The sequence below is a fragment of the Tachypleus tridentatus genome, chromosome 1 (assembly GCF_004210375.1).
Source record: "Tachypleus tridentatus isolate NWPU-2018 chromosome 1, ASM421037v1, whole genome shotgun sequence".
Lineage (NCBI taxonomy): Eukaryota > Metazoa > Arthropoda > Merostomata > Xiphosura > Limulidae > Tachypleus > Tachypleus tridentatus.
This window is the reverse complement of record NC_134825.1, coordinates 91,378,785-91,403,913: the sequence shown is the minus strand read 5'-3', so window position 1 is coordinate 91,403,913 and position 25,129 is coordinate 91,378,785. Positions and strand designations below refer to the sequence as shown.

The 25,129-nt window shown below is 32.5% G+C and overlaps 1 protein-coding gene across 1 annotated transcript in view; it reads right to left on the bottom strand.

Annotated features, from left to right (window-relative positions):
• Positions 1 to 905: 905 nt before the first annotated feature.
• LOC143255475 (transient receptor potential-gamma protein-like) overlaps positions 906 to 25,129 on the bottom strand; it is a 113,156-nt gene continuing 88,932 nt past the window's right edge. Inside the window, exons 7-15 of the mRNA XM_076511203.1 lie at positions 22,084 to 22,236; positions 20,850 to 20,989; positions 20,201 to 20,316; positions 19,127 to 19,381; positions 16,178 to 16,373; positions 13,530 to 13,724; positions 10,174 to 10,215; positions 5,321 to 5,504; positions 906 to 1,925 (exon numbers count right to left, since the gene is read on the bottom strand). Coding sequence (XP_076367318.1) covers positions 910 to 1,925; positions 5,321 to 5,504; positions 10,174 to 10,215; positions 13,530 to 13,724; positions 16,178 to 16,373; positions 19,127 to 19,381; positions 20,201 to 20,316; positions 20,850 to 20,989; positions 22,084 to 22,236 — 2,297 coding nt within the window. The 3' untranslated portion in view covers positions 906 to 909. The remainder of the gene's footprint in view (positions 1,926 to 5,320; positions 5,505 to 10,173; positions 10,216 to 13,529; positions 13,725 to 16,177; positions 16,374 to 19,126; positions 19,382 to 20,200; positions 20,317 to 20,849; positions 20,990 to 22,083; positions 22,237 to 25,129) is intronic.

Below are 25,129 nucleotides of genomic sequence, written 5' to 3'. Positions count from 1 at the left end.
TTTTTTCAGAGAAATATGTCCGATGTAAGCCCATTTACACTTGAAGAGCGTATTGTGACAAGTACGTGGGTACACGAGGGCAAGAATACTGGTGACAGCACACAGATACACGGGATACATAAGATATATGGATGGGTAGGGACTTACGGGCCACCCTGTACAATACAATTTGATGCTATGAATTTTATACAGTAAAATGTTACTTTTTAATAGCATTTAGTACCTTTCTCAAGAAAATTGACGAAAATGAGAGATATACACCCATTAGTACCGAAGATCTACAGATAAAACGACAAAAAAGGAGTAATTAACTAGTGTTATTATACACAAATACAGAAATAAAAATCAAACTTTTTGTGCGCGTTTTCATGAAGTTGTATGTTATCTTGCCTTTGCAATTATATAATAAAACATTCTCACATATAAACAAATAATTGTCACCTTCAACAACGTAAGCTTGAGACACGCAGAAGTTTAAAACTGTCAATTTCAAAATCTTAGAATTTAGCCATTATTCTATTTTATCTTTCTGAGTTACAGTGTGTTAAGTTTTTATTGCTTTAAAAACAAACAAGTTTCATAAGGTTAATCAATTTTTATATTTTCAATTATATTTATATATCATTAGTCTATAATAAATGTCAAACCTCATAGAAAGAGTTTTAGGACTAAAATTACATTAATAAAACAAGTTATTTGTATCTTCTTGACTGTGGACCAATAGTTTGCAATAATTAATGTATATTTCAAAATAATTGAATGTAAGCAAGTAGCGTCAATGATAAGACCAATAGAAATAATTTTGGTTTAACAAAAAACATTTTCTGTGTGCTAATTAAGCCTATTTACATAGCTGATATATCATCTTTGTACAAAAATATTGATGCAAGACTAGACAATGATAAATTGTCATATCCAGCCAACAGACATTTGTTTGTCTACTGGTTCAATTCCAAATATTTGCGACATGATCTTAGTAGATCCGTTTGCTGTTTTATCGGATGTCATCAAGGGATGTTCCAAGGATGAGTTATTATTGGCAACTTTAGGAACAGCACTACCTGAACGGCTACAAGAGTAGCAACTGATAGGATTTACCTCTCCTGCGGAGATAAAGAAAGGTTTTTTTGGAATATTATATTGTTCACCTTGGACCTGCTTAGGGATTTCTTGAAGTTCAGAGAAATTTCCCTTTGATTTTATCATAGTTTCTGAAGTAGCGAATTTAGATTCAGCGTGACTTGGAAATGGAGAGAGACTCCTTTCGGGAACGACTAATTTTAAGGGGGTGGAAGTTTCTGAAAGAAAAGGAATGTCGTCTGATGAAGAATCCAAATAACGCATTTTTGGTGGCATTTGAGGTACATTGGAGCCAGAAATACTAACAGTCATATTGACTTCTTTATTCTCTGGAATCCCACTTAATTTAGGAACTGTCTGAACCCTGTATTTAGCTTGGTCTTGAAATACAAGCTTTGATTTTAAAGGATTAAATTTCAAACTTCCAAATGTCCGTCCAAATCGAGCTAGCTTTTTGTCACAGAGTTCAGTATCAAGTTGACCTTCTTTGACTTTCTCTGCACTACAAATAGCTGAGGGGAAAATAGTACTTAAAATGGACTCATTAGACATGTCACACTGGCTGTGATTATCTGAAGAATCTTGATCACTTTTGGATTCCACACTTAGGCTTTTATAAAGAGTAGCTCCAGTAATCTTTGTGGCTTCCATTATGTTATTCCATTTTCGAATTTTCGTCTTTTTCTTTTCGCAGGCTAGTCGTGCAACTTTCATAAACCTATTAGTCGCTGGTTTCTTAGAGATGTTGAGATTAAACTCCGATTTTGTTGACCTATCGACAAGTCCGATATTGAGCCCCTTCATTAAACGGCGCTCCTTTAATCTACCTTTCTTGCCACCAACACCTGAAAAAATGAAAATAGGCCCTTCTTTAAACGATACTTCATTAGTCTGCCTTTCTTGTTACCAGCACTTGAAAACATGAAACAATAAAATTAACATTTCTTCAAACAATTCTGCTTTAGCCTGTCTTTCTTGTTAACAATTCTTAAAAAGGTGAAAAAATTATGTTTGAAAAGTATTTGGATGATAAAAGTTGGAGTTGAGATTTTAAAAGGGAGGGTTGTATGTGTGTAATATAATTTAGGAAATAAGAAAGTTTAGATGGACCAAAAACCCACTTGTAGTGCTTTAATATATTGCTATTTCGACACAAGCATGTAAGCTAAACAGACCGAACACACTATTTTATGCAATGCTGTAACGCAAGAGTGTAAACCAAACAGGTTAAAACACATACTTTTACGTACAGTTGTAATGCAAGCGGCTAAACTAAGTAAACAGATTGAATACACACATTTTATGCATTGTTTTAACTAGATTGTATGGATTTTAACAAAGACTGGATGATACATACTAAAAACATAATACTAGTTAATAAGTACTTTTCAAGCGATAAGAATATTTACTTTATATTTGTTTTGACTCATTATCTGGATATAAAACATACATTTAAAAGCAAGAACTAATTTACCAAATCTCTAACAAAGATACCACTATAGACAGAAGTAACGTGTTACATATGTTAATGTTGTTATTTCCGTAGTTTTGAGAAATCTCTAATTACTCTTATGAATGCTTCATGTTTCATTTGATAAACATTATGTTCCAATCTTCCTATAAAATTAAATACACAGACACCTACCTATTTTATATCATGGGGTCTATATATGAGAAGGCAGCCATTTTTAAAAATAATTTTATTAAACATACACACAGTATGCAGAAGCACGAGAACAAGTGGCTTAACAAGTAACGTAATATAACATACCTTGTGACAAAAGGTAATGGTTCTTGTAAAAAAAATATATGAAGTGAAAGTATTTATAAAATGTCACAAAAAATGATAAAAACATAGAAACATTAAAGTATTAAAAACTTTTTCAAAGAAAGTGTCTATGAAATATATCATCTATCTTTAATGAAGAGAAATAAACCATATTGTACTCGTTGCGTACTTAAAAACACCGATTTTTTAAGCTAAACTATATCTAGTATAGAAACATTTGCTGCATAAAATAAATGAATGCTATATAGAAACCGCATTACACGGTACAAATGAAAGAAATAAAGTATTGTTTGTTTGTTTTGGAATTTCGCACAAAGCTACTCGAGGGCTATCTGTGCTAGCCGTCCCTAATTTAGCAGTGTAAGACTAGAGGGAAGGCAGCTAGTCATCACCACCCACCGCCAACTCTTGGGCTACTCTTTTACCAACGAATAGTGGGATTGACCGTCACATTATACACCCCCACGGCTGGGAGGGCGAGCATGTTTAGCGCGACGGGGGCGCGAACCCGCGACCCTCGGATTACGAGTCGCACGCCTTACGCGCTAGGCCATGCCGGGCCTAAATAAAGTAAATACGACGTTATGTATAAGCTTACATTATCATGATTCTCAACAGAAACAAAATGGAGTAGTGAGATTACGTTTACGTCGTACACAATCTGTTTTTTGATAGATCGTTCTCTGTTAATTATGTTCTTAGTTAGTCGAACATATATAAACTAATAAAAGCGCTCAAAGACAGCGGAGTCTCAACAAGTAAGCCAGAACAACAAGCTTATTTTCATTCTCATTATGCTTTATAGCAAGAAAAGTCTGATTTCTCGAATTTCGAAGTAATTATTGCTAGTACAAATTTAAACTAAAAAAATACTGCTCGTATAAAATAAAAAAATGATATTATGATAGCATTCTAGAGTTCCATATCGTTGTTGTTGTAGGTGTTTTGTTTTAATAATCACACCAAACTTCTATGGTTATTAAGATAATGCGTAAGATGCTGGTTTTACGAGAAAAGACAAGGGACATACTTATCGAAATGGCTTAGTAGAGGTGATATAACACAAAGGGTTCAGCACCTTTATATTAAAACATTTGGGAGTTTAATCACGTGTTGTTACAGTTTACAGTGCCACTTACAGTCATGCTCTCTCTAATGACCTCGCATCTCGACAGTAACCATGCATCGTTGTTTCTATCGCAAAAGGTTTTGTTGTAAGACATTGTTCAAAGCATAGCACTCCATCCTAGTCCTTTCCAATATTCCACCTACAAAACAAGAACGATAGTTTCCCTACACCTATTTCAATACTCCAATTGTACAGAAATCCATAAACGACTTGGCCAATATGTTTTCTATGTTTCATGTTCCAGTTACTGAAAGTGTTCGACGGTTGAACATGAGGTATGACTGGAATCTTCATCTTGGTGAACTAATACTTTATTGTCTGCGTTTATAGATAGAGACTGTTCTCGATAAGGATGTGTACTGTTGCCTGGACTACATAAACTTTCTTTTGCCATTGACCTCTGTGTTTCTGGATTTTCATCTGTTACAAGACGCCGCACTTTGTTTACCACGACTATTATACGACTTGTTGCAGATCACACTTTCTGGATCGTCATCATTCTCCAAATCAATTCTTCTTTTTTTCCTTCTTTTTTCATGTCACTAGATACGATGGGTATCGCTGTCTTGAAAAATTTACATTAGTGATCTGAACACATGTCTATAATACGAGCTTCAAAAGCGACTATTTCTCACCCTTTCCATAAGTGAACTTAAAAATGTAGTTCTGATACATGCAGTTCCACCATTACGTAATACTGACGATGGTTGTAATCTGACTTTATACTTTACGTATTTAAAATCGCTTTAATATTACGTACTGGCCCGGCATGGCCAGGTGCGTTAAGGCTTTCGACTCGTAATCCGAGAGTCGCGAGTTCGAAAACCCGTCTCACCAAACATGCTCGCCTTCTCAGCCGTGGGGGCGTTATAATTTTACGGTCAATCCCACTATTCGTTGGTAAAAGAGCAGCCCAAGAGTTGGCGGTGGGTGGTGATGAATAGCTACCTTTTCTCTAGTCTTACACTGTAAAATTAGGGACGGCTAGAGAAGATAGCCCTCGTGTAGCCCTGCGGGAAATTCAAAAACAAACAATTCTCTAATATTACGTTCTTAGCTCTTTGTAAATCACACGCCATCTGCACTTGATAATGAAAGGGACTCCAGTTAGAACTTGTTGTTTTATCAACTGTAAATATTTATCAATGACTGATCCTTGAAGCTTTAATTGTATTGTTTAATTTATGATGTACGTTAACTGTGAATTACTTTGAGTCAAATAAGATTTTCAATAGAATATTGTGTGGCTAACAGAAAAGTATATTCAGATCTAAAACTTATTTCTTATTCAGCAGTTCAGTCTAGTAAATGAAGCAACATACCATGCATTTGTCCTTTTGCTACTGAAGTGTTAAGCCCGCTGTTTTTTAGGACCTCCATTAGTTCATAACGGAAGGATGAGATATCTTGTTTAATCTCGTTCACATCATCTTCAGTCACGCCTTGATTGTCCGCATGCCTTTGTTCTCTAGTGATATACCGACGAACTAAATTTCTCATGATGGTCTGTACAGAAGGAGGTCAGAGAGGAAATTGAATAATTAAAATCAACAGAATAAGCTTATCGAAAATAAAAGTTAGAAACGCACAAAAGTTATGCGTGAAATAATTTTCCCTGAACTAAACAAGAGATAGGTAGCCTAGGGCAATCTGCTCCTGTTGACGACTCTAATAATTTTGAATCAACGAATCTGATGTCTTAAATTGCAATACATTTGAAAAACAGGGTCGTTCGTTGATGTAAAACTTTCATAAATTTGAGCATACGTAAAACCTGAGATATCAGATAAAATACGTTATGGGTTCGCTATAATTTGTTTGCTTGTTTTTTGAATTTCGCACAAAGCTACTCGAGGGCTATCTGTGCTAGCTGTCCCTAATTTAGCATTGTAAGACTAGAGGAAAGGCAGCTAGTCATCACAACCCACCGCCAACTCTTGGGCTACTCTTTTACCAACGAATAGTAGAATTGATCGTAACATTATAACGCCACCACGGTTGAAAGGGCGAGCATGTTTGGCGCGACGGGGATGCGAACCCGCGCCCTTCAGATTACGATTCGCACGCCTTAACACGCTTGGTCATGCCGGGCCGATTCGCTATAAAATACATATATTCGTTGATTAAACCGTCTTATTTTAAAGAGATAACTACTCTCAGCAAAATGAATAAAATTATTGGATTATTCAGCAATATTAAAATTGTATTAATGGCTATTATAAATTATGTGTTTCTATTGTGATTCTTATCCACACGTAGTGTGTAATTGACTTTATGTGACTTCTTAGGCTGTTTTCATTGAAAAGAATCAAACTTTATTATCTTAAGATTCAGTCCTATTTGGAAGTATGTGATATTTGACAACTAAGAAAATTAAGTCAGTTATGAATGTTAGGAAATAGGAAATTTTTTATGCTTTATCAAACACATCTAAATTTGATATATTAAAGGATTATATGAAGAAATATCATGTGTTTAGTGAAGCCACCAAAAATTCAAAGTAGACGTATGTAGTAAAAATTTAAAAATAAAGATTGAATCTCTGAATATCTATTATAAGAGCTTGTGATTAAATATGTGAAACTGTTTATTTCAAAACTTCCGAAAACGAAAGATACAACCCACGGACGTGACGAATTACATCCTAGTACTGAACGCCCCTATGGGTTAAAAGTTTTAGGGTATTGTATTTATAATCTCTTAACTCTATTAAATGTTACATTACAAAAAGTATAATATAAAATGTTAATTGGGTTTGATCTACCTAATTTTATCCTACATATGCCACCATACTAACGTGATAATTTGATAAAGAAAATTTATTTTTTTACCTAGTATTTATAAAGAACATTATGCTAAGTATTTCTAACTGACATCTAAAACTAAATGAATATTTTATAATTTACAAAGATAAGTAAATAAAATGATGATTTTTAAATATTTTTTAAACTGCGAAATCTATTCCATTTATAAAGAAATATACTGCAGGTTTTTAAACAGAAAAGTAGAAACGATTCACATCGCTACCTGAAGTTTTATAGTAATCATCCTGAACACACTAAAATCAAATATTCCTCTGTATTTAGCCCAAAGATTCTTTAGATCTCGATTAAGTAATAAAAATTAAATGAAATCAAATATTTTTTTCTTAATTTTAATGATACGGTAAATATTAATTAAGAGGCTTATATTCAGCTAGAAATAGTTTTAATATGGCAATGAAAGCTTCTAAACATGTTATATCACTTATGCTACTACGTGTTGTCCTAACTATAATATGAATTACAAATATACACATAACCAACTAAATGATTTAGCTTACGAAAACTGAAAAAAAAATCATAATCATAAAAGCCAGATGTCAGTCAGTTAGCCGGTCACGCTCGATTTGTCCGAATTTCTTGAGTTACATGAGCTCAATCCTACTTTTTCTCTTGTAATACTTTCTATTTTGAGAGTTGAATGTAAAACCTTGTCAAGAAGGAAATTTTATACCACAGATTTACTTAACATCGAGTGAAATTAATTTATTGTTTGTTATGAAGAGAAGTTTTTGAACGATGATCTAATATTTACAAGAAATATGGTTAAAATAATTATTCCAATAATGCAATTGATGGGATTAGAAAATAACAGTAATCAATGAATGCTAGAAAGTGACACTCTTTAAGTAAAGGAGATTTTGGTTTCCTGAAGCTAGAAGACCCTTTGTTTTGCTTATGTCTGTTTACAGGGTGTAAAGTCGCAAATGCATATTGGAGGATTCATATTAGTAGGCTTTGGTTCCCCAAATTTTTGACGGGCTCCTATACTGGTCTTCTTAATAATTAAAAATATATTGTAGTTACGAACAACCTAAAATAAGTATTAAATATAGGATGTTAACTATTAAAAATATGAATACTGTTAAAGAAAAAAGGGGATTTTTCATATAGTAGTGTTAATTGTGAATTATGCAATTTTTACATATTAAGAAATTAAAGGATCAACTGGAGATATTACTGCTAAAGTAAATAGTAAACTTGACTGTAATTCTATAAATATTATATATTTTTAGAAAGTAATATTTTTAGAGCTTTTTATTTATAGAAAATAGGACATTTAAGAGTGAAACTCAATTTATAAGTCATGTGTCGGAAAGTCATCTAATAAGTACTTTATATTCCTGACAACATCCTAATTAATATATAACAAACAGCGTTTTTTGTTCAGTTAAATCTTTCTTATGTGTTTTCCTTTAGTCCTGTTACAATAAAAAGATAAAGAAAAGATATTTGATTTTTCTCAATAAGAAATTTAATGCAACACTTAATCACTAACACACTAAAAAAAGTTCCAATGTTGATTTTTTTAAATGGGATTGTCTTATTGCTGCGGTGTGCAAATTAATTTCTTTTGATAAAAGACTGAAAAGCTAAAAAATAAAAATATTCGTTTCTCTAGAATTTTGTTTTTATTATCACAGCGAAACATGGAATGGAAGCTCAATACAAATATGTATATGTGGTAATGGTATATGCACTCAGCCATTGTGTAAAAATATATTGCGATAAAGTTGCAATTATTTATTTCAAAGGTTGTTCTTTGTTTTATTACAGTGTTTAAACCGTTAACGTGAATAATTTTAGAATTCAGCAATGACTACTGCTCTATATTTTCAGCTCCGGTTTTTATATGATGTTTTCAGATCAATAATCCTGATTGTGTGATAATATATTGTAACGAATTTACTAATATATATTGATTTTATTATCAATGTTTGTTTTATTTAAATACATATTTAGAAATGCATGTAGCTTATATCGTTAAATGTGTATTGCTAGCTAGCTACCCTTTAAATGAACCGTACCGATATCAATTCAAAATTAACTCACTCAACGCAAACACTCCACAAAATATTCAGTTTCAGACTAGATAAAATACTAAATATTGTTTGTAAGTTTGTAAAATTTTTGCATATAAATCATTATATGTAATAACCATTAGTTTAAATTGTATTATTGTTTGTATATTAAACACATATGAATTAAGAAAGGAAATTGTATATATCAATCTTTTTGGCAAATATCATAAACCAAATACATTTCGACATTTAATTAGCTTCTAAATTTAAATTACAATTTCCAGCTATTTAAAATTGTAATACGTAACAATAGATTGGAGGTTCGTCCGACATAAATTATAATACGTAACACAATGTATAGTCTCTTCAAAACTTTAAATTATTTCAACATTTCAATTTTATTAAATCAGTCGCAGTTTAAACATTGTTATAAGCAGTCGTGAAGAGACCAAATCGTAAGTTAAATTAAATAAGTCTTATTTACTTTCTGAAAGAAATCGAGTATATACATTTTTCAAATTCTTTCGTACGAATTAAGTTAAAAACAACTAATCCTCAAAAACGTTAGCATATTTCTTATTTTTTTATTGGTCTAAACTACATTTCTTTTATCGTGTTTTTTAAATTCAAATGTTCATAATTAATTAATAAGTTGAGAGAATACTGAGAAAAAGAGTCGTATAAATCTAAAAATGACAAAAATAAACATTTCAGACCAATTTCAGTTCTTATTAATTAATTATGAGCGTTTGAATTACAGAAAAGAAATGTAATTTAGACCAACAGAAATATAATAAATATACTAACGTCTTTGAGGATTACATGTTTTTAACTTAAAAGGATTTGATAAAACTATGTACTCAGTTTTCTCGTTCCCAGTAAATTTTCAGATTCCTGATAGTTATTACAGTTGTGCAGCTTTGGGTTTAATAATAAACAAATTGCAGCAATAATTATAGTGTACTTTTCAAAAGTAACTGCACTTATACTATAACTAATTTGAGATCGCCTAATATTTGCCCATATTTATTGCTAACACAGGTAACAAATGTACTGCAATACAAGACGCTACAAATAACAGAGACTTATTTTAGTTGAATAAAATGTTTGGCTATACAACAATTCAAAGGCTCATTGCTAAGATAAATTTAATTGTTTTTGAAATTAAACCTCTTAAATTAATGTTTTTAGTAAATAATAATAATTTAAACATATTGCACATTGATATTATGATATTAACCTTAGGGTGCTTTGTATAAACTTTAATTAATCTTTTCACATTTGTATTGATGATTTTTATATCGAAAATAGTCACACAAAATTAATACTTACTTGATAACGGAGATTTCGCTCACTTGCTTTTTTGGCTTGTTTCTAATTCATTTGGATATAAAACGAAAAATTAAGCATTCTGCTGAAGAAACATGATATTTTATACTTTGAAACTGAGCTTCTCTAATTTTTTCTCTGTCACATACTTTATAAACCCATATCTGTTACAACAGCGTCGTCAACAAATCTATAAATATCGTGTTAGTTAAGGTCATTTAATAAATCACTTTACTTAACTCTAAATCACACATTTTTGAAACTAAATGATATGATAGTTAGTAAAATTTTCTCACTTCTTTTCAATATTTTGAAAACTAATTTATGCCACCATGATCGTCCTACCAGTATACTTCTAAGAAAATGTAATTAACAATAAACAAAGAATCAATAAAATCAACAGTTATAGTAATTAATAACCTAAGTTGTCCAGCCATACAGATACAGCGAAACAACACTTTATTGTAATTTCCTGTTTTTGTTGTTATTTTTTAATGTATGTTAGTGTTTTTGCCACCTGGACAATTTTGAAACTTTTCCAACAAGTGGAAATTCCGATCGTGATCTACACATGCTAAAAGCTCTAGCACAGCTGTCGCGGCTGCGTATCTTATGTGTCAATAATTCTAAATGTGGTTACTTTAATTTTGAGGTAATGGTAGGTGTGAAAAAGCGAATTTTTTTGTTTTATTTCGGCAGTATAATGGCCTGGAAAGTACAAATAAACAACGAACACGGCGTGACTTTGTTAGCAGCAGATACACCTCGTGAAATTCTTATTGAAAAGTAAAGTCCTTTGTTCTTATCAGCTAAATTTCGCTACCAAAGATTACATCATTTTAAGTTAATCACGATAGAGGGGGAAAAGTCTTATGCTCTATGATACTGGTTAATTGTTTGTTTATTTAATAATTCTCACGTTAAGTTATGCAAAGGGCTACCTGAGCAAAGCCGTTCCTAGTTTTGAACTGTTAAAACTAAAAGAAGAACAGCTAGTCAATAACACCCTTTGAGCTATTGAACTATTGTTGCCTGATAAATAAGTAGAATTTATCTGCCATTCTTAAAATGCACCACAAGAACAAATGCGAGATTTTGTCGTAAGAAGAAGCTAACTATGGGTTTTAAGATTAATAATCCGGGCATATTTACCACTAATCCATGCCTGAGACGTTTATTTTGCTTGAAATTTTTGTTATCGTTGTCAGTAATCTGATAACCAATTACATTCATAGAACGTCGAGTAAGAGTATTTTACTATTACTAAACGATGTTAAAGCATTTGAGATTCTGAACCAATAATAAGGACATATATGTTTGTTAATTAAAAAGTTTATGATATTATATAATTACTAGCCTACTACCGTCCCACCCTATCGCAGTGTTATTATAGCTGACGAATTTAAGCTAATCAATTCTACTAATGAACTGTTATTTATATCCTTTTATCAGGAATTTAATCGTATATTTATCTTGATCACATACATTATTCATTTGATTTTTCCTTACGCGGTAGTCAGAACAAATGTGAATATCATGACAGGTTCTGAATCGGAAGATTCAGGGTCCAAGTCCAAGATATTCCGCAGAAAACCTCTCGTGCTTCCAGGCGAGAGTTGGTTATCAAAGTAAGAGTTAATCTTGCTATTCGGTTAAGAATAGCCATTCAGGTTTCAAGAGTTGCTGATTGGTTGCTTTCACTCTGGTCAGCAGCTTAAAATTGGTACTTTTATGCTTAAATCTTGAGATTTCTGACATTACAATTTAAACCATGTATCATATAAAATGCTGTTTAGGTTAAGAATACAATTATTTGCATGCAATCAAACAGCTTTCAAAGGTAATATTTTAAAAAACAAAACAATGAAAACTAAGCTGAATATGGTTTTATAATAGCTAGTTAGGAATTTGTGTTTTTTTCATAGCAAAGCCACATCAGGTTGTCTGCTGTGTCTACCAAGGGAAATTGAACCCCTAATTTTAGCGTTGTAAATCCGAAGATTTACTGCTATCCTAACAAGGGACAGTTAGGAGTTTGTGTTTTTATGAGCTACCTACAAAAAGCTAGATTTACCTAGTTTGATATTATTATTATTTACATAATTGTCGAAATGTACCACAAAGCAGAATATACAAAAATATTCTCCCTTTCCGTCTCCCTCAATTAATGATATTTTCATCACTGTGAGGCAACTAAGCATGGTTAAAACTTTTGTCATTACGCTAATACATTGAGAAAACATTTCTGCTTAAGACGCATATTGCACCAATTTTTATTTGAAGAATCCACGATCAAGAAATGGAAATGACATTCTTAGTTAACCAATGAAGTGTGTTAAAAGCCTATAAATGAAACGATTGTAAACGTTTTGGACAGAGTGGGAGACAGCATGCACACGCATGCTTTTAATGAGATTTAACAGTTAATGGTATTATACGTGTGATACTACACCAATATACAAAAAAATAACAATTTAAGTCACATCATTCTTTACTGAACCAAGTAGGAAAGTTTATTTTGCTGTAATACAGACGGCCCAATGAACTCTGATTGCTTGTTTGGTAGCTATTAAGTGCAAAGCTACACAGCAGACTATTTGTGTTCTGTTCACCGCGGGTATGGAAACCAGATTTTAAGTGTCGTAAGTCTGTAGACTTACTCTGAGCCAATGGGTGATAATGAACTCTCATATTCAGCGCTAGGTTTCATCGCTTGATGACTATTAAGTGTACTTTGAAAACTCCATTTGGACCAGTAAAGAATAACGTGCTTCAATTGTTATTAATCTGACTGTGGTCTTATGTCAGGCATATTACTGCTGAATCTTATTTCATGTACACTGAGACAGTATCATATTAGATGAGCAGGAACTTTCTAACGAAACGTTTTATCTCCTGTTCAGACAGCTTTTGGACAACTGACTGAAGATGGAGTTTTATGCAGTTTATAGCCTTATACATTAACATCTGGGTATCTTTTAAATATTTATGTACAACCTTTTAAAAAATTCGTGTACACATTTGTAAATGAATAAACAAATTGAGAGGAATTAGTAGAAAAAATTTGAGAAAATAATTCCCAAACTATGAGAAAAACACATACAAACTGTAAGAAGTCATGAACAAGTTCTAAACGGAAATAAAGGTTAGCTTGGCACAATTTCCTTTTCTGTTTTAATGTGCACTAGTGACCTATTCTTTAACGTAATAGCAGAATTAAATATTTTTTGAAAGAAAACAACCATTTTCTTTTCAAATCAATTCTTAAACGCATATACCATCTCCTAGAAAAAGTAACAAAAAATGTTTTTAAATAATTTCTTTTTCAACGGTTTGTAAATATTCTAAGCGTGACTTACCCGGTGCGTATTAAGATTTTGTTTCTTTGCTGATCGTGAATACCCACAGATCTTCCTGACAAACCAGCAAAGAAGATAATAAAAACCTTTAGGAGAGGGTATGATATTGAAAGGAGGAGGAACGGTGGCGCCATCTTCAAAATAACTCATCCATAATTTACTTCGTGCAAATTTCCATTCCTTATCGGTATGCTTCTTTCAAGAAAATATAGATAAAAAGTATGATAGCAAAATATTTTTATTCTACTTTTTGAACATATTTTATTTAATACTTAGCGAGTACTTGAATAACAAAGTAATAATTAATTTTCAGTGTTACTCATAATAATACGTTTTTACGTATAAACTTATAGCTGTAATTCACATCTTTTACGAGCAGTTCAAATTACTTCTGTTAACCAAACATAATATCTTGTACTTTTTATAAGTTTTTATTTTATTAAAACGAAAATTATGTAACAAGATAATACTGCTGGTCCATAAAGATTACTAGGTCTTCAGGACAATAGAAACCAACAGAATAATTTTTTTAGTATATTAAAAGGTGAAAACATAGCAAGTAACAAACTTTCCAATGAAAGAAGCGTACCAATAACGTATAATATGTATTTGCTCATAGTTCAATGCTGTAAAAAACCCTCTTTTGCATATTTTGTTTTAATATACTAGCAGCGCCCCTAGATGGATGGCTACATTTATACTTTTTTGAATTTAAATTATGTGTGTGTGTGTTTTCTTATAGCAAAACCACATTGGGCTATCTGCTAAGTCTAGCGAGGGAAATCGAACTCCTGATATTAGAGTTGTAAATTCGCAGACATACCGCTGTACTAACGAGGGGCTTAAATTATATGTTATACTACACGAGATACTAGGAAACCACTTTTAAATTAAGTCTAATAAAGAAGCAATAATTTTTGTTCAGCAGCGTTTATGATTTTATGTCATTTATATTCAAAGAAAACATTATTGCTTTAACTAAATGTGTTACAATTTTCCTATATTTTTAAAAGAATTTAGCTTTCATATCACAAAACGACACTTTTAACCTTTGAAGAATTTAATTTGGAGCATACATTTTCAAGATATGTGTCACTGTTGTGTTAAAGCAGGAAATCACTAAATATCTTCTAGATGTGTAATATCAATATTTTATACGGTTGATTTGGTTCGGTTTGTTTTGAACTTCGCACAAAGCTACTCGAGGGCTATCTGTGCTAGCCGTCCCCAATTTAGCATTTTAAAACCCTAGGAAAGTCAGCTAGTCATCACCACTCACCGCCAACTCTTGGGCTACTCTTTTATCAACAAATAGTGAGATTGAGCGTAACATTAGAACGCCTCCACGGCTAAATGGGCGAGCATTTTTGTGTGACAGGGAATCGAACCCGAGCTCCTCCGCTTACGAGTCGAGCGCCTTAAGCACCTGGCCGTAGATTGAAAAAACACTCTTTACGTGAGTATATGACTGTATTTATTTAATGTAACCATAAAAGGACTACTTTTCAGTGAGTATATATAACTATATTTGATTAATTTAAGAACAGAAACACCACTGTTTTTGTGAGTATATAACTATATCTGATTGATTTAATAAAAGCGCCACTGTTTTTATGAGTATATAACTATATTTAATTTATCTAGTGATATAATAAAATAAGCACTGTTTTCGAAAATTTATAATTATATTTGTTTTATAAATGCCAAAATTACATTTCAGACCAAAATGTGTTGTATACTAACCTTTGGGTATATTAGAAACGGTAGTTACCAACTCTCACCTAGCAGTTGAAAGTGCATAAGGATATTAGTAAAGTCGTGTGTTCAGAATCGCCTATACCACTGTGGATCTATATAGTAAAGCAGTGTATAAAGAATCTTTTGTACTACTATGGTTTTATATAAATTTCATTTTATGATTGGTAGTAACATGTAATAGTGTCTAAATGTGGTATGCATTTAAACTACAGCTTGTGTAGAATAACTGTGGTACACTTGTTAACACGCGTGATAGCCACATCATTGATTTTAATTATCGTAAATTAAATCATAAGATCTTCCAAGAACGTAATTAAACATCAGACTAGTCTACCAATGTTCTCAAACTTAAGTTCTAACAGAAAATATGCGCACAAATGGCGTTATTTCCATTGTCGACTTGTGCTGCTGATGAAGCCTTACGTTCTATGAAAGCGGTATAGGCTTGGACACAAAAAAACAAAACAAAATTGTTATAATGTGATTCATAAATAACGTTGCTATTTAATCTGAAGTAAAGGAATCTCATAGGGCGAATAATAAAAACATCTACAACAACTAGTATTCTGTAAACTTGTTCAGATTATGACTCGAGACCATAATACTGACATTCGTGTATCAACTGACATTCGTGTGGTCATGCATCAACTATCATCATTTACCTGTCCTGATAAGCGTATTATCAACTGCCAAAAACTTTCGATAACAATATTGCTCACTGATTTTCTTATTGTATTTAGAAGGTTTTCAATTAATATACCTGTCATAATAAGATTGATTTACTATGATATTCGTGTTTTAATAAGAACATTACTACGTGTCTCCTGAAATCAAGGTGAAATATTAAGTATTACGAGCAATCTTTATATTTTCTAATCGCTATAACTTACCGAGATGATTTGATATGAATGGTTCATCATGGCGATGAGGAGATTCAGGAGGACAACTATGTTGATTACAGAGTAGGTACCAAACATCAACATACCCCAAAACCGGGTATAGGTTTTAATTCCGGTCAGTTCAAAGCTGTCGAGATCAATCAGACCAAAACTTGCCCAAAACAACGTCTGTGATGATTCAAACACACTGTAATGAAAACGAAATTTAAGAAAAGCACTAGAAAGTGAAGTGATACATTGTCATGCAATCATGTTAACAATAAAAGTTGTCAATTACTGACTGATAATTAATCAGAGGGTGCTTTATAAAGTATGTGCTTCTATGAAGGATTTTTTCCCTTTCTTAGGTGCTGCAATGTTAAAACAAATATAACTGTTGTAAAAAACTAAACTGTCAGTAACAAAATGTAAAATTAACGATCAGCCCTTTGAAAATTTGTTACCTCGGTGGCTTAGCTGTAAGCTTGGCGAGTAATATGGCTTGAATTCGGGAGATCGATCCCGGATCAGGACATAATGCGGATATCCCTTTGTACAGATTTGAGGTAAAAACAGATTATAAGCAATAGAAAATTCAATACACAGCTCCTAGAACATAATTAGTTAAGATCTAACTTTAATCATATTTATTTGAAAAATTAAACAGATTTAAATCAGAACATTTGACTTTCTAGAAATTTTATGATAAAGACTCTTAGGTCAGAATATAATAATACCAATTTAGTCGATGTGTTTATTTATTGAATTTCGCGCAAAGCTACTCGAACACAGTAGCTGTCCCTAATTAAGAAATGATAAATGGGAAGGAAGATAACTAGTCAACACCACTAACTCTTAAATTGTACTTTTACCAATGAAAAGTGAAACTGACTGTCACATTATAACGATCCTTGGCTAAAAAGGCAAGCATGTGTCGTAGTGGGATACAAACCCGCAATCCACAGATTTAGAGTCTAACGTTCTAACCAACAAGTTTGTAAAGAATTTGTAGTCGTACATTTATTTTAATATCTGCGTTTGTTTCAGGTTGATGCATGCCACATATATTGCTGGATGTGTATTGCGCAACTCCCGCCTGTTTTCTAAATTTGTAGAAGGTTGTCGAGTGTAAAAATAAACAATACATATTTTACGAAAGTACTAGTGTATTTTGGAATATTGTTGAACTTTCGAGAATCTCGCCTATTGAGTACATAAGCTGAGGAGCCAAGAGACAGACTAGAATATTATTGTTCAGTTACAGTCAGGAAATTATAAACTTCGGAAGCTATAATTGTGACAAACGCTTATTAATCGAAAATGTACATAATTTGATCAGGAACGTTAGTATATTTCGAGCATTACCAACTTCAGTGAAATAACTTCGAATGTTAGTACTTCTACGAGGACATTAAATATTGTCTTCGAGAAAACTCATACGTGAAGAATAGAGCTAGCTAGCATTCGCGTCATGTGAAGTTTATCGGTGTATCAACATGAAATTACTTTTACATATATATTTTTCTTTACAAGTGAGTTTTCTCCTTATCACGGATCATAAAATTATTTTGCTCGTCGTGGACCTGGACCGTTCATAAAATATTTAGTTCCAGACCAAATAGAAAACTGAATATTGTTTGTGAGGTTGCAAAATTGTGTTCTATAAATAATTATTCATAATATATTTTTCTAGTAATCATTATTATACTCTGTGTTGTTGGTTATATACTAAAATATCTTTGTGTTAAGAAAGAAAATTGTGTGTATCAATCTTGTTGGCAAATATAATAAATTTTATACATATTGACATTCAATTAACTTCTAAGCTACGCTATCAACATCATTGGTTTTAGTCACGTTTATCACAAAGTTAAAATCATTGTAAACTCACAATACAGAGAAAATAGTAAATAGTAAAAGCGTAAAAAGCAGCACTACTGAACATCAAAATAGCAAAGAAAAATGTAAATAAATGCAAATAAGAATATGAGATAATAAAAATAAAATAAAGACAGGTGTAGTGACAGGTTAGGAAATATGCAATACCAAGCTTCAGTTTTAATTTTTGATTCTTTATTATTGAAATAAAATCTGTATTTTTACTGTTAGAGCAAAATCACATATTGCTGTTATTACAATATAACTCGTGAAGCATGATTATTATTCCAGTATTTGATACCACACGTTATGATTATCATTTTAGAATTAGGTGTAATAACATTTTAATATCACGCACTACACAGTGTGATTGCTCTTTTCATATCCTGTATTACATAGTAATTTTGCAACTTTATATCACGTACTACCCAAGTACAACACTGTATGGTATTGTTTTAGTATCTGGCGCTTCCAGTAGAGGGCCTAGCATAGCCAGGTGTTGCTCTACTCGCCATCTAAGTGTAACTGGCTCGAATCTACGTTCTGCCAAAAATGCTTGCTCTTTCAGTAGAGAAAGCATCATAATGTGACGGTCAATCCCATTATTCGTTGGTAAAACAATAGAGACAGCTAGCGCAGACAGCCCTCGTGTAGCTTTGCTCAAAGTTAAAAAAGAAAAGAAAAGACGTTTCTAGTAGTTTTGCTGATTGTTTAAAAAGTCTTTGTTGCAAATAATAACATGACACTGACTTTTTAACCTACGTATAATTTTGTCAAAATTCTCAGCAAGATCCAAGAGAACGAATTATGTTAAGAAGTTCAATTTATAATCATTTCCTTAATATTTTGATTAAAAACACTAACTAAGCTAAGTAATTATTTAGCTGTCATCCTAGCATATAACAACAAATAGTTTTAAGTAAATAAGATATTTACGACTCATATAGATAGGTAGACATACTTGGCAAACCTCCTCCAAGTTAAACACACTGCCGTGTCAGATTTGTTGTGTGGGATCTCAGACTTTTTTCGCAGGTTTAAGTAAATAAGATATCTACGACTCATATAGATAGGTAGACATACTTGGTAAACCTCCTCCAAGTTAAACACGCTGCCGTGTCAGATTTGTTGTGTGGGGTTCTCAGACTTTCTTCACAGGTTTTCTTCTCCAAGTCAGCGTAATACCATAGCAGCTGGTTCATCCCACAGGCAAAAGCAAACAATACGAGAGTGTAGACGAAGAAAAACTTCAAGATGTCAATAACCATCCTGCCCAGACATATCTGGAGGGGGCCAAGGTGAGGATTTACCAAGAAGATGTATACTAACTTCAGCGAACTACAAAGAAAATATTGGTCGAAATGTGTCAATAGTTTGTTGCATTCACCAGACTAGTAAGAAATTATACTTTTGTAACCCAGTAAAATCAAAGAGAAAAGTATCTAATAAAGTTATTAGTAAACAGAGCGCGGTATATACTGTTATGATTGTGATACAATAAGAATTACAGCTGACGAAGAATGTATTGCAATACTAATATCTTACCAACAACCATTATGCCTGTCTTATCCAGACTGATGAGCCCTAACATTGGTCGAAATGCCTCATCGGCAATAGCTATAGCACATATAGTATGTTTTATATATTGTTATACATTCTTCTTTAGTTTCACTCTTAAGTGCTTGAAATTATAACTAAATTTAGTAATCTATGTTTTTGCCGTTGTTACACGTAGTTGGATTCAGTCTTATAACATGGTGATAGTAATACGGTAAGAAAACAGTACTTAAAAAACAAACAGACAGAGTCTATGTACAGTTATAAGCAAATTACATAACCTAAAAAACTCAATAACGATCGTTATAGTTTATAATCCAATCATAAAAATGCGTTTCAGTAGGTTTAATTTTCTTTTATCTCTTCCGCTTAATGATCACAAACACATACACTTATAGATTATCTATAAATCATAGGTAATTAGTTCACCGTACCCTGCAGTGATGCACTGCTGACACATGAACAGATTGTTTTTGTGCACCTTGCCAAATCGCTCAATTGGAGTTCTTGAGCAAAGCACTAAGCTGATATAATCATTTATCAGTACGCTGCTGACAACTTTGAGAACTCGACATCCACATAATTCTCTCATCTACCTACCTGAAAATATTGGCTGCTGCAAAAAGTCCCTCGGCTATAAGAATAGGGTCCCAAGCATCCCAGTGTTCTCGGGGAAGATAAGCAGTACCAGTATTTAGTACTATCTCTTTCTGTACCTGAGAAGACAGAGATAAAAATATGATATCATACCTGTTCATCTCTCTGTCCATCAGATTTTCTCTATAAATGTACAAGTCCGTTTCGTTGTTTTTCGTAAGTGTCAATAATTTCATTGGTCAATATTTGTTAGCAATAAAACTTTATCAGTCGACGTAGTACTTGAAATATTACCTTTTTTATTTTCTTGAAAGCAATGCTGCTTGACGTCCCATGGACATATATAAAAAAGCTGCCATTTTAAATGTGCATTTATCACCAGACAACTAATATAACATTATATCATCAGCACTAAAACCTTACTGAAACAAAAATAGAAATAAAAGTTGCTCTCCTGACTCAGCACTTAACTTAAAAAAATTATAACGCTAGAGTTCAAAATTCAGTATTCGTTGCGTACAAAGCACACTGAGCGACCTTACGCTAAAACAAATAAACAAAATAAAAACCTTCAACATTATATGTACAAGCATAAATATTTTATAGTTTAACAAAATATTTTGGACAAATGATTAAGTAAATACTCCTCTACCTGAAAGTAGGCGACCGCTCGAAGCGCCACGGTGGCCACGTAAAGGGAATTGGTAATAAAATCAATTATGTTCCACATGTCACTGATATATTCTGTAAGTCCTGATTCCCATAGCTGTTTGATCTCGCTCCAGATTAACCCTAAAATAGAGGATGTTTCATTACCAAATTCACTTTTCCTACGATTTATTAAAATATTTTGTTACTTACCACAAGTAATATTTCAGCTCCGAATATACAGAAGTATATATATATATAGAACAGAATAGGACGTTCCTTGATGACGAGAAAACCTACTTGTAGAAAAAAATATATATGTAAAAACGGCTGCTATGGATAGACAAAAACTCTATGTAGAGGAGCCAACAACGTTTCGACCTTCTTCGGTCATCGTCAGATTCACAAAGAGATAACTGACCCATAGCTGACCACATAATCTGAAGATTTTTTTCTGTTTGTGGTCAATGAACTGAAACGTTAAATATATGCTCTGTAACATCCTGAACTGGTAGAAATCACTTTAATTAATCACCAACTATCATAATTTTTTTTTTCTGGTAACGGGTTTTAAATGCTTTATAAACAATATTAAAATTACTAATTACTCCTTACAGTTCTCAATAAAAACCAACTTGTTGGATACTTTAAGTATAACTAAATGTTCCAATGTTTGGTATATAATTTTTGCTATCTTTAGGCGTTAGATCGGTCCAAGATCATTATGCAAAACAGTTTACGGTTTCATTGCTGAAAGCTAGTAAAGAATTAGAAACCAATAGGCCTAAAATTTATGATAAAATCAAGTAAAATGCAGATGTTCCCCCCACAGTCCTCTTAATTTGTCTATTTAAGATTTTGAAACCTAAATGGATAAGTTGTGAGGAACGAGGAAAAGAAAATGTGAACTTTACGTAATTTGTATACAAATCTTTAGAAAGATAGAAGAAAGACTAATGAAAGTAAGATGTTCTTCAATAAAAGTAATTACCTAATGCTCTCTCAATTACCAGAGGAGTAACATTCCCCAACAAGGAAACAAAATAGAGAAAATGTTTCTAAAGAATGCTTTTGGGCTAATTATCAACCTTTAAAACAAGTAGTAAATATACCAGTGTTTATTATGTATATTCTAATGTTACAATTTTTAAAAAGATTCATTTATGACCTTACACAAACGCGATTCACCACATTCAGTACCTTAAGATAATTATTATTTCAAATTTTATAAAGCTAACCTGCAACCCAGGCTAAAATCATCCATTCAATGATGGTCGGAGGTGCTCCTCGTTTCGTTATCGTGTCATTCACCAAGCCGTGTTTCATCTTCTTTGTACCAAACCAAGTGATCAGCACATTGTCGACCCGTTGTGACGCAAGAATAAGTAAAACTAAAAATACAGGGAAAATAAGTATAATCCAAAGTAATATGTGAAGATTTTAAAATCATAAATTAATTGCTTCAACTACTACCATGTAACGTTGAAAGTCCTTTCGAAAAGTTAGTAATTAATTTCATAAGCAAACAATTAAATCTGACTTTTTAAAAATAATTAACAATTCTTTTATAAAAATCTACAAACAAAAACTCATCTTTAAAGTCCAACTGTCAGCTTAAATAAAAAACTGATTCATGCTCTAAGAATGTTACATTTAACATTTTAAAGCTGAACCTGTTATACATTCAAAAATGTCAATACCTTTGCACTTTTTATATTTTAAGTTTTATCATCTTTTAATTTTTGAAATGTATTTTTTCAAATTTCAAATTGACTATAGAGATGTTCTAAAATAAAAATAAATAAATAACTGGAAGTGGTTATGATAGGTCATGAACGTCCATCTGTGATTAAGTGACAATGTAATGTCCAATGTTAGTTAATGAAATCACAAATGATAAACCCAACTCTTCCGTAAGTTTTCAAATCTTAATATGTCTCTCTGTTTAAAAGTTGAAGCTGTTTAGTAGAGAGCCTTCTTTGAGCCGATATATCAACCTGCTATCATTTTAGTGCTGCAGAAGTTTAACGACATTAGAACATTAGCTACAGATTATGTTTTTATATTTTTCTAAATAATCTTTCTTCTGTAAGAGTTTCAAATGCACGTTGAAAAACACTTTAAGAATTTCTTTTTTCTTCTTGACCTGTTTTGACGTTGAATTTTTCCTCTGTTTTCATAACACATACCTATAGATTATAAAAAAACCGTCATAAATGTAATACTATTTTGAATTTGTTTGAGACTGTATTTCAGGAGGCTCAGAATAATTCTCAAAAATATATAAATATTTTATTAATTTGATTTAAAGTGGTATAAAAATATTATACAAATATTCCACTAATTGTATTCCCAAATTTATAAATGACTTGACATTTTGTCATTTTGAAAGATTTCTAATCATTTAAATGATAAAATTTAACTTCTGAAACAAGCAACGACAAGAATCCTTAAGAGAAAATTTAAACACAAATAAAAATAAGTCAGTTTGAAATATAGTACTTTAAAGGAGATGCTTGAATTATACTATACAAATATTATAAATTCATATCTAAACAATGTTGTGCTAATAACAAGAATATCAAACCTTATTTGAGCTGTTTGCTGACAGTAAATCAGTTAGCATAATAAAACTTTCAATTTTAGTCTTATAAAATATTGTATTTTCGGATTAATACTGTAAAACTGAAAATATAATTATATATTTGTTGATTTACAAAATCATTTATTTCATTTCGATTTAGGCCCGACATAGCCAGGTTGGTTAAGGCGTTCGACTCGTAATCTGAGGGTCGCGGGTTCGAGTCTCTGTCGCACCAAACATGCTCGCCCTTTCAGCCGTGGGGGCGTTATAAAGTGACGTTCTATCCCACTATTCGTTGGTAAAAGAGTAGCCCAAAAGTTGGCGGGGTGGTGATGACTTGCTGCCTTTCCTCTAGTCTTACCCTGCTAAATTAGGGACGGCTAGCGCAGATAGCCCTCGAGTAGCTTTACACGAAATTAAAAAAACAAACAAACAATCGTTTCGATTTCAGTCTTTACGTTTATTTGTTTTTTGAATTTCGCGCAAAGCTACACGAGGGCTATCTGCGCTAGCCGTCCCTAATTTAGTCTTAGCTTAGCAGTGTAAGACTAGAGGGAAGACAGCTTGTCATCACCACCCCCGCCAACTCTTGGGCTACTCTTTTACCAACGAATAGTGGGATAGTACGTCACATTATAACGCCCCACGGTTGAAAGAGCGAGCATTTTGGTGCGATAGGGACTCGAACCCACGACCCTCAGATTACAAGTAGAACGCCTTAACCCACCTGGCCATGCCAAGCCATCAGTCTTTACGCACGTTTGAAAATAAAAATAAATGTATTTTAATTTCAATTTCATTTAATGAAATAACTTAATAGTAACCAAATAAAAAAACGCCATGTAGAAAAAGCCAGAATGATAACCACAAAAATCATTTCAAACTCGAGATATATTTGTATTCAATCCCCGCTCAGACAGCGGTAAGGCGACGAAATTACAACGCTAAAATCAGAGAGCCCAATGTGACTTTGCTATACAAACACATAAACACATTCATTTTTCTTTACCCAAATTGAGGGCCTGGCATGGCCAAGCGCGTAAGGCGTGCGACTCGTAATCCGGGGTTCACGCCCGCGTCGCGCTAAACATGCTCGCCCTCCCAGCCGTGGGGGTGTATAATGTGACGGTCAATCCCACTATTCGTTGGTAAAAGAGTAGCCCAAGAATTGACGGTGGGTGGTGATGACTAGCTGCCTTCCCTCTAGTCTTACACTGCTAAATTAGGGACGGCTAGCAGAGATAGCCCTCGAGTAGCTTTGTGCGAAATTCCAAAACAAACAAACAAACAGACAAACAAATTTACCCAAATTAGCATAAGTCTCTTCCTTTCAATTATCATTGAAAGTTATAAATGAAAAAAATGAGAACAATAATAATTTGTCTATCTTTTTCATTTAAAAGAAAACATCTGTAATAATCTTCCATAAAAATACAACATATCTCAAGTGCTATTTCCGCGACGAAGGAGTCAAAAGATTCTATATATTTCAAACCTCATTTCCAGGAGAAAGTTAAGAGGAAAAAAATGCACTGTAATTTAAACTTCATTCGAGAACAGCAGCTGAAAGAATAGAAATGGTGCACAGGGTTTAACTGTTTTCCCAAATAGGTTAACAACTTCGAAATGACTTTGAAAGTTGTTGAAAGCACTACCAAAGTGTTATTGTTTTTTGGTGTTTTTTGGCATCAAATACCTTT